Consider the following 16,724-nt stretch of genomic DNA (forward strand, 5'->3'; position numbering starts at 1 on the left):
CTCTCATCTTTAGTTTGTTACGCAGATAGAAACAAAAAAGAATACGTTTTACCTAGTGTACAATAAACTATTGATGAATTTAATACACAAAATTATAATAAAAATAAAATAATATTATAAATTATGATTAAATTGAAACAATTAAAATGCATGCTTGGAATTCGAAGCTTCTTGATATAGAGCTTGTAATTAGAAAATGGGCACAGAAGAGACATTAATCCAAATTTTTACTTCTATAAAAAATCATCAGGGCTAAATCATAAATAAGAAGCAGAAACAGCAAGCAAAAATAATTGACATGATCGGTCAACAATATTATTCTAGTTATAAAATACCATAGGCAATTTAGATGAGTTTACACCATATATCTAACAATTAATAATATAGTATCGAAATTATAAAATAAAAATATCTGCATTTGTTTCATTCAAAATAATATAATATTGCTTAACTTCCATGAAATCTTCAAACATCTGTAACGACAAAACCAATGAAATCAATTATTCAATTGATATGTGAACATTGGCAGCACCTAAAACAAGTGTATATTTTCCTTTTCCTAAACAAAAAACATACTAGTTCAAGATTTTGCATAGAATCAACAAGAAGCAATTATTCTCAACCAGGCAGCAGCAACCAATTTATAACATAAGAAACATGCATCCACTCGTAGTAGTAGACATCGTGCCCGAATATAGCATTCTCATCCAAATAAATTCGCCAAAATCACAAAGCAAGATTCAAGAGAATCAGAACAAAGCTCAATGTCAACATCAACTTAATTCCCAGAATTAAGTCATCGCTAATTAGGAACAATCAACAAAAATCCATCCTTAATAAATGATCATGATCAAGTTTCCTCTCATGACCAGAGTAATTGGATTATAGAATTTGAAGCTTGTAGATTGCTTCTTATAGAGAAGCAGTGAACAAAGAGCATTCCATAAAGCCATAAACATTCAATAAATGAGATATCAATAAGTTACAAATATTACCCCAGCTAAACATAAAATAAACAATTAATAAAATATTTGACAGATGGTTCAAGACGAGATCGTCTAACATAAGGGGTTCAATTTACCTACACTCCAATTCAAAAGCAACATAGATTTAATATTCTTCTTGAACAAAAGCAAAATGCCATCCATAACTCTTCAAACACTAATGATTAAAAAACCAGTAAGATCAGTAATTAAGTATGCAAGCGAAAAAAATCACTTGTTCACTTGCCAACAAATCTATCCATAGTCTTACCTTCCACTTCTTCTTCTTCTTTCACACTTCCATCTTCTTCATGCTCATTTTCGACTTTCTCTTCTGCTGCAAATATTTCAACATACAATATCACGAGGAAAGGACTATGTTTCAAGTCTGTTATGCATAATTTTAGTTTAAGTAAGCAGTGCACAAGAAGAAATTCATAAGAAAAGCTTGGGCCAATTCTCGTAACTCAAAAGACATAACATTAATGACATATATAAACATATATTTAAGTCAAATCCACCTGATTTAACGACTGAAAAACAAAGTACTCAAAAATATAGAATGACATTAACATACAACAGCAACTTTCATATATATATATATATATATATCTGCAATATAATTGAACATAGAATAGAGCATGGGTTTGAAAAGTGCTTAAATTCTGTGCATCAAACAGAACAGACACATCGTTTACAAGTATGAAGATGCCTAATTAGCCAGCAAAACAAAATGAAGCTTGATGTATAATTTATAAATCACTATACAATAACAAATGAAAAACATTTATACCTCTTTTGGCACCCTTCTCCCGACAAAAGATTACCTCGGTTGCATCATCTCCTTCCCTTTTTGGAATACCCATTAACACCAATGCTTCAAAGGTTTTAGTAGTATCACAACCATAAGCAGTACCAATTTTGGCCTGAAAAGTTATGTAGTGGTTGAGACCACAAGCAGTCTGTTGCATTGCCTTTTCCACTTGCACTACCTCATACTTGGTCCCCTAAATAAAAGGAGATTAACAATGTCAGCAAAAAAATATACCCAAAAAACTAGTGCAAAAATAAAACACGAAGATAGGAAGAGAAGCCAATTTTACATTTTCCTCGTTGTAAACTTTGATGGCTGCCACAGAAAAAGGGAAGAGATATTCGAGGGTATCGTCGTCCACGGACATGGGTGTAATCATACCGTAGCAAAAAGCATCAGGAAATTCAGGAACATCAAACCCCTTTAATCAAAACCCACAAAATTAGAAGATGAAAAATATATATTTGAATGAAATTTTCATATAGAGGAGTGAAAGAGATTAAGTAAAAGCAAAAAATAAACAAGGGTTTTACATCAGTAGATTCAACAGCATCCCGATATGACTTTTCTTCTTCCTCAGTCAACTCGCGCTCCCCATCGCTATGAACACATTCTTCATCACCCAACACACTGAAATCTTTAAGCAACTTATAGTAGGTTTCTCTGTCATAATAATATGAGATGAAAGCATCATCATCTTCTTCATCTAATTCCTGGCTCTTGTCCATAGGTGGTTGCTCTTCCTTTGCTGAAGGTTGAGAGGAAGCCATGAAAAAGATAAAGATTGCAGAGAGATTAGACAGGTAAGCTTTAGATCAGAATCGAATAGCCCAAACCCTAAATGTATGTTTTTCTAAGAGAAGAGTCGGCGAAGGCAAATCCAATAAATATCTGAGCTCCAATGCGCGTTTTAGAAATCCGATCTGAGCCGTCCACAGAAATGTGGGCCCTATCCTAATGCTTTCTCATCGCGGATCAAACTATCATGTGTGAAGTGTTTTTTTTTTTTTTAATTGATAAGTGGTAGTATTTGATTCTTATTCAACCAAGGAATTTGGTTTATAAATTTTAATTCGATTTGTAAAGGAACTAGTAGCGTCGAAAATTTTCTTTTAAAAATTTTTTGACAAAAACTTAAATACGAAACTTATAGTAGTATCGTTTTGCATTATTTTTAATTATTTTAAGATTATCATGATAATCTAATTATTAAGAGAATTTTTTTATCAAGGTGATTTGGTGATTTGAAATCACTTTATTGATTAATAACTATTAATTCATATGAAATAAAGATTATTGTGTTTGCGTATAATTAAAAATTAAAAATTAAAAATTATTTTATTTAAAAGTATAAAAATAATTATTTTTATTGTAATAATTACATAAATTAATAATTTAAATGTTGTTTAAAGATAATAATTCATAAAATATATTAATTTTTTATTTATTTCATAATAAATATAATTAAATTATTAAATATATTTATTTATCAAGTAAACTAATTTTTATAATATCAATTATGTAAAAATATTTGAATTATAAAAAAAAACTAATTTATTAAAATCATAATAAAAAGCAAGGATGTTATATTATATATAAAACATTAAAAAAATACACAAATTATTTTTGAATTTATTATGATGAATACTAGTTTGAAAAATATTAAAATTTATAATATAAAATAATTAAAATTTTAAGAAGAATAAAAATTTTAATTCACATATTAAATAAGTAGTATTATCTATTACTAATTTTATATATTACTTTACTTTAGTGATTAAATTTTTTCACCTTTTTAGATGAAAATTAAATTACTCTTCAAGACAATTATATGATCACTTTTGATGATCAAGATCATTGTCACGTGCGATTACTAAGTATTTATCAAACATGATAATTTAGTAATCATATGCATGACTTTGAGAATGATCACTTCATATCAAACATTGTCTATGTGTTTAAGAATTAAAAGAGTATTTTAATTTGTTGCTTGAACTCGAATTTGTTAGAAACTATTATTGCTTGAGTTTGAATTTATCAAAAGTTATGAGGCGACAATTTTAATGAATTAATTAAGTTTACTTCATTTCTATATTATAAATTACTATATTATGCATTAGTGTGGTTTTTAAAAGGATCATCTCATACCAAATATTCTTTTTAATTACATTATTATATATATTATACTAAACACTTCCAAATTATGACTTTCATGAAATAAGAAATGCACAAACAAAGGGCAAACTGATTGTTAGCTAAGCTCAAAGGACTGAACTTATGAAGTCAGTTTCCCATTTTGTTTGAACCATTTGTTTATTGTTAAGGGGACCAACTAATTAGAAATGGTGGAAAATTTTCCCACTTTGTTCATTTGTCTACTATTACAAAGATGTTGTAAAAGTTTAGTTTTCTATCAGGTTTGCGTTAATTAAAGTAGTTCTAGGAATTTAATTTTTTAACGGGTTTTTATTAATTTTGTTTCTTGATGTGGTTGAAGAGGTCTCACATTTAGAATCGAGAGCAAGCATTTTTTTTTTGTCCTTTTTTGTTTTGTAATATTCCTCTCAGATATTGGTCTTACAAACTAAAATATATATTCAGTATTTTATTAATACAAATATTTAAAATTTTCATAAATACTTTTTGAAATAATTTAAAAATTAATTGTAGATTCAGACGACACGGTTACAAACTAATTATAGATTAAAAGAGTCTCTAAATTATTAAGGGAGTGAAACTTGTTTTAAGATAAATACTGTGACTATCGGGTGTTTTTTTAGTCCAATTTCAACTTAAACTTTCAGTCTCTACATTATTTTTGAACTATGCATACAAAGAAGACTTTCTTTTAAATATGGACCCATTTAACAAATCATTAGAAAAAAAAATGAGGTACAAATTGAAAGATTTTTATTGTGTTATAAAAAAAAAAAAAAAAAACAAATAGCGATGATGTTCATATGGGAAAGGAAAATTGTTTAGACGGCTGAGCTGAAAAGAAGGGGTAACCTAAATATAGAGGGCATGACTCTTTGTTGTGGCAGCGGAGCATGAAAGAGTGCAAATGGGGACGAACACTAAAATGTTTACGGCAAGATCACATGGATTCTACCTGCTATTATATTTGTTATTTATCTTAATTTTTTTTATGTTTATGCTTTACTGGCATAAATAAGGAAATCATTAGTATCAATCTCGATCCACAAGCACAGCCTCAACATAACACTGCAAGTGAAACCCAAATACTTGTATTAAACATGAATATAAAAATCAAAAGCATTGGAGTATAATGCTCGTTCATATTATTTAAAAGTAGAAAAGCATAAAGTAGCCATAGTCAGGTTGGCCAAAAACTAAAAGAACAACAAAGTGATAGCCACTGTAACAAACATAACAACCGCAATTTGAAGCATGCACTAAACAACAGGATAAGAGATTCTCCTAACTAGATATTTGCCTCCCAATATATCCCTACAAACCATCCCAACTCCCCTTTCTCCCCAATCTTCACCCCAAGAACTCATGATGAGCCAGTACTTCTTAGCATTTGCCCCGTCCCCTTCACTGCCATAGCCAATGATAGCCACTGCGTGTGGAGGAGGTTTTCTTTTGGGTTTCTTCTTGGGGCCCTCGTAGATTTGCTAAAATTTTTTAAGATGTTTAATTAGATGAAATATTATAATAAGATATGAAAAACACACCACATAAAAGTTTTAATTTACTTACATCCTTCAAATTGACAAATTCAGTGTAGGCATCCACCACAGCAGCAACAGGGTAGAAAGCAACTCGACGTAGAATTTCCAGCCTGAGCCCACCATTTATAGTTTTAACCTTTTTTTTCTTTACCCTAGCTGATGGCTACCATACATACAAATATATATCATATACTTTTCACATTAATACGCACAAAGATACGGAGAGTCTAAATTATTAAGCTGGCCTAGGATGATTATAAAATATAAGTCTAAATTATATATCATATAAAGTAGCCATAGTATATGAAAAAAAGAAAAAATTATGTACCTGTTTGATGACCTTACATTTTCCTCTCTTTTGCTGATAAGGGTAATCTTGTTCAGCATATACTTCATTGTTCATCAACCACTCAAAAGCTTTTAGAGCACTGAGTACGTAGCAACCATTGTTATCTTGGTCAGTCTTTTCGGGATTTTCCTTCACGCAGTCAACGAACATTTGGGGAGAGAAAGCCCTCAAATCCTTACCATATTTACGCTGCCAAATAGCTTCAACTACGAGAATAGCAACTATAGCCCAACATGATCCTAAGAAAAAAAAATTCAATTACTTGACAAGTATAAAACATTGTTAAATAATTAAAAAAATAAAAATCAAGTTTAAATAACTCACTACAAGCGCCTTGGTTCCACAAAAGTGTCAATATACCTTTCTCCCTTCAGTCCACATAGCGGGGTACACCAAGAGGAATGACCATGGGTTCTTCCTGATCGTTTGTGCCAAGTAAAATATAAATACAAAATAATTTAAGGATTATAGATGAAATCTTTTTGCATATACTATAGACTAATGTATATGTTGACAAATAATACAAAAAAATGACGTTTTAGGGATTCTTTATACCTTAGTAATCTCTGGGAGCTCCATCGTTTGGTCCTAGAAAAAAATAACAAAGAAAATGAATAGACAAAAGGAGGAAAAACTGTACTAAAGAAGAAAGAAAAAAGAAGATGAAGAAAGAGGAAAGAATGGCAAACAAAAAAAAATTAAGAGGAAAGAGAGAAAAAAAAATGAAGAAGGAAGATGGAAAAATGCCAAAAAAAAAAAAAAGTAAGATGAAAGAAAGAAAAAAATGAAAAAAAAGGAAGAGGAAAAAAAGAAAAAAAAAATGCAAGAGGAAAGAAAGGACTAGGAAGAGGGTGTTTAGGCTAATACCTGTACGCTAGTCATTTCCCAAGGTTGAGGAGAGCCGGAGAGAATCTACAAAATTGAACCGAGGAAATGATCAGTCAAAAAAATAGAGTAAAACACCAAAAAAAAAAAAAAATCAAGATTCTAAGATTTAAGTGAATTTTAGTAATTTTTTCTCCTTTCTACGTTTTCATCTTCACATTACAATTTTTTTCCGAATCAAATAAATTTGATTAACATACAAAAGATAGAGCAAGCAACATTACTGGCAATAACAAAAAACAATAATTAACAAAAAGCACAGCGACAGTTCCATCACAATATGATAGTCATTCAAAAAAAAAATCCTCTAATATACAAAATGATCAAAAACCCAAAGTTTTTTTTTTTTTTCTCAATCTGATTTTATTAATGCAAGTCTTTCCAGAAACATAAAGGTCTGTCAATACACAAATCATGAACATAAAACCATTAACGATATTCTCATCGCCAAGCCACAAACAAATTGGCACACTCCAAACCACCGGATGCGATCAATAAACCACTACTTTTGGCTTATGTACACTGACGATACCCACCATACTCCACTCAAGCTCATGCAAACTTAATTCGCCCTCTATAGCTTTAACCCACGTCAAATAAGCTCTCAATTTAATAAGAAAGAACACCTCATCCACTTCCCATTTTCCCCTTTCGAAAACCAATTCATTTCTAGCTATTCATGAGGACCAAAGAACGGTCTCACCAACAGAAAGCCATCTTCTTTTTAATAAACCAGCCAAAAGATATTCAACAAATTGGCCCAGTCCTAAAAACCAAACAAGCTTTTCAAACTTCACCAAATAACAGAAAGATAGCATCAAGAAACTTTGCAAGTAGATACGAACCATTCCCTTTAAACAGCTAGGATTCCACCTGATTAAGCTTCCACGTACCAAAACCCAAATAATGAACTTCTTCATCAATCTCATCAAAGAAAACCCTAGAAATTCTTCTGTTACATAAAGTATAGCTGTCCAAAAGAAATTTCACGTCACAATAAACTCTTGCACTTAGAAACAGAAAGAGTAATGAAAACATAAACTCTTGCAAACAGGTGAAGAGAGAAATGAAACTGGAGAAGATGAGAAATTACCAGAGACGAGGAGACGCTGAAATGAGGAGGACGTACGTGACCTTCTTGAAAATACTAAATCAGCTGCACTAGTCCTACTTCTAGAGGGGTATGTACATATAAAGTAATAAAACGGTTACTCCTAAAGGGGTATGTATATATAAAGTAATAAAATGGTTGGTATACCTGTATTCTTGTTAATAGGATGAATTTTAGTTTTTGTACTTTTTAAAATTCATTTACCGTGCTGAGTTTACTATTTACTTGTGGAGTTTACCGTTCCTAAATTCATTTTTTAATCACGAATGTTTAGGTTATTATTTATCTTTAGTCTTTTAGCTTTACTGATTTATTGAACTTTAAGATTCCATCCGAGTTAAAATTTTAATACTTGATATTTTAGTAACAGGAATAATTTAAGGTACCAACGTAATGAAATATCATTTTATGATTATCTTACTCAAATATTCCTCAATGATAAATTTCATTTTGTTTGCTAAATGTTTAATTCTGACCAAAATTAATAGGTTGCCGACCCGAGGATCTTTTAAGTCATCTAGTTAATTATCTAATAATCAAAATGGCACTTGATAATTTTTATAATAAGGGCAAAAAATTTACAAACAGATAATGGAAAGGAAATGCATTTTATCAGCCTTGCTTGTAAATTAATTAAATGCTAGAGATAAAAGAGTAAAATCCTGAGTTAGAAATACCTTTCATGAATATAACAGATGAATATTTATGTTGTTTGGAAGGGTTAATCATTTCATTAATCTGCTTGTGGTCTGTCTACACTAAGAGAGTTCCTTTCCATCTTTACTAGTAATAAATGATCGAAGTTACTCAAAGCAATTCAATTATTCAAAAAGAATAAAGCTACTCAGAGCATCTCTATAAATTGGTGAATACAAATGACAACTTTGCTCATCAGTGTCATAATGTCTAGATCCGAAGATTTATCGCTAGACATTAATTTAAAGGAGTCGTCACCAATCTTTTTTATTTAAGTGCGATTGACCACCTAAAAAATCTGTTTTTTGAAGGAACACCTAAGTTTAAGGGCCCTTAAAAGAATAGGTTCAAGTCTACTAACCAAAACAGGGTTCGGGAGTTCGATTACGTGTGAGGAGGTTATAGCACCCTCACAATGCCCATCAAAAGATGGTACCAGCTTAAATTTGTGCTATCCAAAAGCCTTAAAATTTTACCAAGTAGTTAATTATTAGAAATTATTCTCAATTGACTCTAATACTTTTAGCAGAAAATTGAGAAAATTCCATCACCTTAAGAGTATGCAAAAAAAGCTACTGTTTCACTTGCAGAGGCTCCGTCGTCGGATTAATTAAAGAAAAATCAAAATCAAAATTAAAATAGAAAGGAAGGAAAGAATGATTGTTCTTGTGTAGGAAAAATTGATACTTTCAACTTTTCCTCAAAAACCCTTTTTTTTTTTAATTTATTTTTAAGAAAAATTGATGCTTTCAACTTTTTCCCAAAAATATTTTTTGAAAATTTATTTTTAAGGAAAATTGATACTTTCAACTTTTTCCTAAAAATATTTTTTGGAAATTTTGATTTTCAAGGAAAATTGATACTTTCAACTTTTTCTCAAAAACCCTTTTTTGAAATTTATTTTTAAGGAAAATTGATACTTTCAACTTTTTCCTAAAAATATTTTTTTGGAAATTTTGATTTTCAAGAAAAATTGATACTTTCAACTTTTTCTCAAAAACCCTTTTTTGAAATTTATTTTTAAGGAAAATTGATACTTTCAACTTTTTCCTAAAAATATTTTTTTTTGGAAATTTTGATTTTTATTTAAAGAAAATAGAATAATAAAGAAAATAAATAAATAAAAAAAAAGTAAAACAAAAATAAAAATAAAATAAAGATAAAAAGAATATTAAATAAACCTAATCTAATAAATAAAAAAAAACAAATAAACAAATAAATGAAAAAAAAAAACCTGGAGCGGCTCGGATCGCGGTTCGGCTCGGCTCAAGGAAGAGAAAACGGCTCGAAGAAGCGGCTTTGCAGCTCGGCTCGGCTTAGAGGGGGCAGACACGCGCGGGTCAGGAAGCGGGTCGATGCTCGGGTCAGGTCGAATCTCTGTAAAACGCGCGGATCCTCTAGGTTACTTAAGGCCAAAACAACGTCGTTTTGAGAGGGTATAAAAGGTACTTCCCTCTGTTTTCGGCAGAACGCTCCTCCCCTCTCTCTTTCATCTTCCTTTTTCCTCTCTCTTCTCTCTAAAAGGTCGAAGAACTCCGGTTGAAGATTCACCGAATTTTGGGTTTTATCACCGGAATCTAAGTTTTTTCACCGAAAGTTGGTCGGAAGATCATCGATTTCTGGGATTCTTCATCGAAAACTGGACAGGTCACCGAAAACTTCAAGGTTGATCAGAATTTTCGTCAAAAAATTCAAACTTCGTCAAAAAATTCATCAGAATCTGGAATTTCCAAAAATTTCCAGAAAAAAAATTACCAAAAAACTTCAAAAAATTTCTGCTAACTCCCAGAACACTCATAAACTTTTTCTTAGCTCTCTATACGTCTCTATTCTCTCAATCAGTAGCTTTTGCTTACTGTTTTCTGTCTCTTTGTGTGTTGCATCTATTCCAGGAGGTCCCTTTTATAGGGATTGATCAGGAGTTCCTAATCAATCCCAATTCCTCTTTGGATGGGAATTCAATCTTTGAATCCAATCTAGACTCTTCTGATTGAATTCTCATTCACAATGGGATTCTTCAACTTTCAATCACAACCATCAAACAAAGAAAACAAAAAATAATAATACTAATTAGATAATCGGAAAAAAAAATCAGATAAAATTAATAGATAATTTAAAAATAATAATAAAAAATAAAATAAGATAAATCCAAAAATATATTACAAAACAAAAAAACAAAAAAAATAATAATATAATAATAAATATATAACTATATAAATAAAATAAATATAAATCTAATCTAAATAAATAAATAAATAAAGATATACATATATTAATACATAATAATAATAATAAAATACATAAAATATAGAAGAAAAAAATAATATAGGATAAAAATTGAATTAGGCCTTACCCATTTGGGCCAGGCCCAATTGATCTGGGCCTGGACCCAATTGGGTGTCTAAAGCTGCCCCTCTTTGCACATTTTCTGTGAAACAAAAATTGTGCAAAGACGTAGGCATCCAATCAAGACTCAACTCAACATTGTCATTTTTTGTTTTTTGTGTTTTTTTTTGTGTTTTTTTTTTTTTTTTTGACTAAAGCTCCTCTAAACAGAGGCTCAATGACTTTGAGAAACATAAATTGCTCCTTTAAACAGAGGCACCACGACTTTTGAAAATAAATTGCTCCTCTAAACAGAGGCACCACAACTTTGAAAAGTAAATTGCTCCTTTAAACAGAGGCACCACGACTTTGAAAAAATAAATTGCTCCTCTAAATAGAGTCACCATGACTTTGAAAGTAAATTGCTCTTCTAAACAGAGGCAACGAAACTTTGAAAAGTAAATTGCTCCTTTAAACAGAGGCACCACGACTTTGAAAGTAAATTGCTCCTCTAAATAGAGGCAACAGAACTTTGGAAAGTAAATTGCTCCTTGACAATCATATCCAAAGGAGTTGAAAGTTGTGTTTGAAGGAATTTCAGGAGATTATACCTCAAAGGTCTTATAAATCAACCTTGATACCAGAAGATATCCTATTCCAAGGATTATGGATTTACTTGACAAGCTTTTTCTTTTTCAATTTTGCAAAATAGCTTCATATCTGTTTTCTTCATGTGGGATGTCGAAACACCATTGCTTCTTGAATTTATATACTATACTTTCCTGAAAGTAGTGTATGCTATGCGAATGCATATGAATTTTAATGCATGCTATGCAAATGTTGGTCAATTAATTCCTGTTCAATGTATGGTACTCAAGTTTCTCAAGCTTTTCTTGGGCATCAAGCCTTTTGATTCTTCAGAGATCCAATTACACTACTCTTCTAAGATCGAACCAGTGTAGCTCTCAATTGTCTTTTCCACTCACATTCTTCCTTGTTCAGTTTTTCAATACTTTGGAATAAACTTTATCAATCGATCATCACTTGACCATCATTCAATGAATTTCTCAGCACTAACAAATTTCAAAACAAGTTTCATCCACCATCACTGGGTCATTACTCATAAGTGTCTCAGCATTAACCATTCCAAAACAAACTTTGTCCACTAATTGTTCTCATCATTCAATCATAACTTGCAAGTATATCGACCAATTCATCCTTGTCCTCATCACTTGGTTATACCATTTTTCAAAATCTACCCCATCGTATTTTCCATTAGTCACATCATATATCCTTCACAATCATCTCTTTTAGGTTTTTACCATTTCTTCATTTTGTTACCACCATCATCTTAGATTTCTTTTCAAATGAATGCAAGACTCTTTTAAGCATATATTCATTCACTCAATATCATTTTAAATCTTGACTAATGCAATGCAATCATGCATTTTCTCAATTCATTCCAGGGGTGTAACAATAAGATAACACAAGGTGAATTATGGTAAAGATAATCAATGAAGATCTATTTTGGTACAAAACAAATGGGAGAGGAAATAAATTGGATTCATGTCATTGGGATGGATGGTATGTCCAAATGATGAAGATTCAGACAATTCGTAACATTAATCTAGGATTTTTTTCAAAAACTCATTCCATTTATTGTTGAAGTTATCTTGAGCTTGGTGAACTTTGCCCCAATCTTTGAGGAATCTTCAAATGTCTTTGATTTTCCCTTGATGTGAGCCATTGGACCTGGATCTTTTTCTACCAAAATCCTCTTTTCAGGCTTTCAATTTGAATCTCTTTTTTTATTTTCTCATTCTTTCGTTCTTTTTTCTTTTTTTCTTCATCATTTTTTTTCATCATCTTTTTTCTTTTTTTTTTTTCTTATTTTTCATCCATTGTTGATATCTTCTATACATAGCATGATTCCATTACTTCATTATGAGCATACCTTTGCTCAACATATGACCATTCAAGTTGAGTATTCACACTTGATCCAAATAGACTTTTCAAGGTTGTAACGTAGGCCAAGGTGAAGGGTCATAAAAAATGGATATAATAGGCTCAAAACATGTATTAAAAAGGTTCAAAACCAAAGGATCATTTGATACAACTTGGCATTTTACCCCCACATCATTTCATTATTCTTTTCTTTCTTCACACAAAAGATTCTCATTACTTTACCCTAAATCATGTGTAGTATTTCTTTTTTTTTCTTGAGACTTTTTTTTTATTTTTTTCAAAAATTATCCTTCAGTGTAGAGGGTGATCCTTGGTTGGGGTTCATCCGAAAAAAAAATCATAATAGGCTCAAAGGGGTAGCAATAAATGGTTTTTCAAATGGTAAAAGAAAGATGGCTATTTTTCATCTCAATTGTGAATACCTTTCTTGAACATCATCTATTAAACAAAGCTCATGAACCTGTATAAAAGATTACACATCTTCAAGACATATCTATTACACCTCTAGTAACAGCTTACTTTTTGCTCAAATCATCCTCTCATATTAATGTGGATGAGTTTTCAAAATTAAATCCCAGAATTATCGTTATCATTGTCTAAATATTCATCATCCAAAATTTGAGAATGGGAATGTGAAGTTATGAAAGGTAACAGGGTATGGAATAATGGTCGAGTGAAAGAGAAAATGTAATGAAATGCATTAACTTGCCCTTATTAAGATGATAACAAGTGAAGTCATATTACAAAAAGAAATCTAACAATTACTTGAAAAGAAATCCTAAAATGACAAAAGAAACCTTCAACCATCCTTATCTCCATTCTTTAAAATTGTCCCCCTATGCGATCAGGTGAAGAATCTCCATCGACATCTTGCCCCTCAATTCATTGTGACTCTCCGGATCCTTTTTGTTCTTGACTTTCACTCAGTACGCTAACATTAGGTGTTGTTGCTTTTCCCTCATCAAAACTTACCATTCCATCATTGATCAATCGTTGCACCTTATACTTTAAAGCAGTGTAATTTTCAGTAGAATGGCCAGTAATTCCATAATGGTAATCGCAGCGGGCTGTAGGATCATATCACTTTGGATAGGGTGGTTTAAGCGGTTTCACATGGCTGGGGGCAATCAAATGGCTATTATAGAGTTCTCGATATAACTCTGTATAAGTCATAGGGATTGGATCAAATACAAGTTTTTTTCGAGTAGTCCGTTGTTCTCGTGAACCACTTACTGGGTTAATAGGACGAATTTGAGTTCTTACAAGAGCTTGAATGTTAAGGTTATATGTAAGATCTTGAGGACTAAAAATTGATCGATATGGAGATGAATAAGGTAGTTGTGGAGCTAGCTGGTATAGGTAGGATGAGGCATTATTCACAGTAGGATAGTATGGAGAGTAACCTTGGGATGGATAGGGTTGATAACCCCTGAATTGTGGTCTATCAAAGCTTACAGCTTGAACTTCAGCTTCTTTTTTTTTTTGATGCCTTCTTGATTTTTTCTCCTTTCAATTTACCATTTTTTATGGCACTTTCAATAATTTTTTCAGAGATCACCATGTCGGTAAAATTTTTTGTTACATTCTCTATCATCTTTTCATAATAAGAAAACTTCAAAGTGCTGACAAATAACACTGTAGTTTCTTTCTCAGTCAAAGGAGGTTGTATTTGAGAAGCAACATCCCTCCACCTCTGGACATATTCTTTAAAAGACTCGTTTACCTTTTTTTCCAAATTCTGTAAAGACAAACGATCAGGAGCCAAATCGATGATATGTCGATATTGATCGATGAAATCATGTGCCATATCGCTTCAAGAGTGAATGTGGGTTCTGTCTAGCTGAACATACCACCTGGCCGCTGAGCTTGTAAGGCTATCCTGAAAGACATGCATCAAAAGTTTTTCATCATGAGCATGAGCTACCATTTTCTGGCAATACATTGTGATGTGAGTTTTGGGGCATTTTATACCATTATATTTTTCAAATTTTGGTACTTTGAACTTATGAGGAATAACCACATTAGGGACTAGGTAGAGCCCAGCAGCATCAACTGACCCATAAAAGCTAAATCCTTCCACAGCCCTTAGCCTTTGCTTTAGCATGCTAATCTTGGAACTTTCCTGTACTTCCACTTTCATCTTTTCTTTCTCTTTCTCTTTTAAATCATCTAGATCAGAAATTGGTTCTGCTACTTTTTCAGTGAAGACAGGATTTATATAGCTATTATACTGCCCTGGATTGAAAGCTGATGGCATTCTAGGATATATTGGATATGCGAAGTGTTGTGGCGGGACCTCTTGAGCAGACTGGGCCTGAGGTGGGCTAAAACTTGAAGGGTATAAAGGGTCAGCCACTTCTTGTAATGGGGGAACTTGCTGGCTTGTATTTTTTTCAACTCCTTTTCCTTTATTCATGTTATTAAAAGCTTTCAGAATCCTGCTTAGCTCACTTTCAATCTTCTCTTGTGCTTTTTCTAGCTTTTCAAATCTATGGAAACTTTTTTCCTCCATTTGTCTTGCTCTAAATCTTGTGTTGTATGGATGAGCAGGGTTTTCGCTAGATGAAGCTATCCTGGAACCTTGAGTACCATACTTATGATTAAAAATGTTATGCTATGCTTTATGTATGATACTTTGATGCATGAATGAAATGTACATTTTCTTGAATGAAACCTAATATGACATGGATGCAAATGATTGTGTCAAAATATGATCATAAAAGTAATGCAGATGCATACAATCAGACAAACAACATAGTTAGTTTCATGGATGAAATGAAAGTGATGTTGATGCATAATATTACATATAATAATGAAAATGATGCACAAAGTTAAACAATCAAAATGATTAGATAAACACCTTTTTTATGTCCTAATTTCAGGGTATATTTATCATTGGGTAGAAATGGCTCTATCCTAGGCTTAGGCACTCTTAAGGTTCACTATATGTGATTTTAAGGTCAAAGTCTAAAGGTCCTCAAATTGTTCCTTACATCTTTGTCCATCACAGACTAGTAAGGCACCCTAATCCTTACCCATTACAGGCTATAAGCGAAAAAGGTTCAATTTGAGTGGGAGTATTTCGCTAGCCACTGCGGAGGCATTAGACCTCACGAAAGCAATAGGTACTTTACTCCCTCCTAGAGGGTCGAAACTCGGGTGTAGAGCTCATGTTATGCATATGCATATGAATGATATAATTAATAAGGTAAATAAACATGCACGAATAATAACACATACATACAACAAGGTTCAATTTTATTAGGCTTTTAGATAACATAAATTATTTGCTGGCCTGACTCTCAAATTCCTCAGTGGAGTCGCCAAGCTGTCATAACGTCTAGATCAGGAGATCTATCGCTAGACATTGACTTAAGGGAGTCGCCACCAATCTTTTTTATTTAGGTGCGATTGGCCACCTAAAGAATCTATCCTTTTAGGAAACACCTAAGTTTAAGGGTCCTTAAAAGAATAGGTTCAGGTCTGCTAACTAGAATAGGGTTCAAGAGTTCGATTACGTGTGAGAAAGGTTATAGCATCCTTACAACGCCCATCAAAAGATGGTATCAGCTTAAATTTGTGCTATCCAAAAGCCTTAAAATTTTACCAAGTAGTTAATTATTGGAAATTATTCTCAATTGACTCTAATACTTTTAGCAAAAAATTGAGAAAATTTCCTCACCTCAAGAGTATGCAAGAAAAACTACTATTTCACTTGTAGAGGCTCCGTCGTCGGATTAATTAAAGAAAAATCAAAATCAAAATCAAAATAGAAAGGAAGGAAAGAATGATTGTTTTTGTGTAGGAAAAATTGATACTTTCAACTTTTTCCCAAAAATATTTTTTGGAAATTTATTTTTAAGGAAAATTGATAGTTTTAACTTTTCCTCAAAAATAT

At 31.7% G+C, this 16,724-nt stretch overlaps 2 protein-coding genes across 5 annotated transcripts; both read right to left on the reverse strand.

Annotated features, from left to right (window-relative positions):
• Positions 1-293: 293 nt before the first annotated feature.
• On the reverse strand, positions 294-2,948 carry LOC149518606 (uncharacterized). 4 transcript variants are annotated; one of them, XM_089763389.1, is made up of 5 exons: positions 2,331-2,935; positions 2,087-2,218; positions 1,777-1,990; positions 1,255-1,320; positions 294-473 (listed from the first exon to the last, which is right to left on the reverse strand). In XM_089763389.1, the coding sequence occupies exons 1-5, from the start codon at positions 2,565-2,567 to the stop codon at positions 466-468; spliced, it is 657 nt and encodes a 218-aa protein (XP_089619515.1). In that variant the 5' UTR covers positions 2,568-2,935; the 3' UTR covers positions 294-465. The 4 variants fall into 4 exon arrangements, with proteins under 4 accessions (XP_089619515.1, XP_089619516.1, XP_089619514.1 ...); XM_089763390.1 differs by having other exon boundaries at positions 447-473; positions 1,255-1,317; positions 2,331-2,941; XM_089763388.1 differs by lacking the exon at positions 294-473 and adding an exon at positions 930-1,161 and having other exon boundaries at positions 1,255-1,317; positions 2,331-2,948.
• Positions 2,949-4,986: 2,038 nt separating this feature from the next.
• On the reverse strand, positions 4,987-6,950 carry LOC149518607 (uncharacterized). Its single transcript, XM_089761606.1, has 7 exons — positions 6,930-6,950; positions 6,712-6,756; positions 6,400-6,432; positions 5,824-6,033; positions 5,524-5,658; positions 5,223-5,438; positions 4,987-5,022 (listed from the first exon to the last, which is right to left on the reverse strand). The coding sequence occupies exons 1-7, from the start codon at positions 6,948-6,950 to the stop codon at positions 4,987-4,989; spliced, it is 696 nt and encodes a 231-aa protein (XP_089617732.1).
• Positions 6,951-16,724: the final 9,774 nt, after the last annotated feature.

The sequence above is a fragment of the Durio zibethinus genome, chromosome 6 (genome assembly GCF_047325235.1).
Source record: "Durio zibethinus cultivar Kanyao isolate XHJ-2024 chromosome 6, ASM4732523v1, whole genome shotgun sequence".
Taxonomy (NCBI): domain Eukaryota; kingdom Viridiplantae; phylum Streptophyta; class Magnoliopsida; order Malvales; family Malvaceae; genus Durio; species Durio zibethinus.

Coding starts and splice junctions, on each gene's coding strand:
- LOC149518606 (XM_089763387.1), bottom strand. CDS start 2,567: ATGGCTTCCTCTCAACCTTCAGCAAAGGAAGAGCAACCACCTATGGAC. Junction 1,991..2,086: donor AAGTTTACAACGAGGAAAAT/GTAAAATTGGCT, acceptor CCTTTTATTTAG/GGGACCAAGTATGAGGTAGT. Junction 1,162..1,254: donor AGAAGAAGAAGAAGTGGAAG/GTAAGACTATGG, acceptor TTTAATCATTAG/TGTTTGAAGAGTTATGGATG.
- LOC149518607 (XM_089761606.1), bottom strand. CDS start 6,950: ATGTTGCTTGCTCTATCTTTT. Junction 6,034..6,399: donor AGCTCCCAGAGATTACTAAG/GTATAAAGAATC, acceptor GCTATTTGGCAG/CGTAAATATGGTAAGGATTT. Junction 5,439..5,523: donor AATTTGTCAATTTGAAGGAT/GTAAGTAAATTA, acceptor AAAAAATTTTAG/CAAATCTACGAGGGCCCCAA.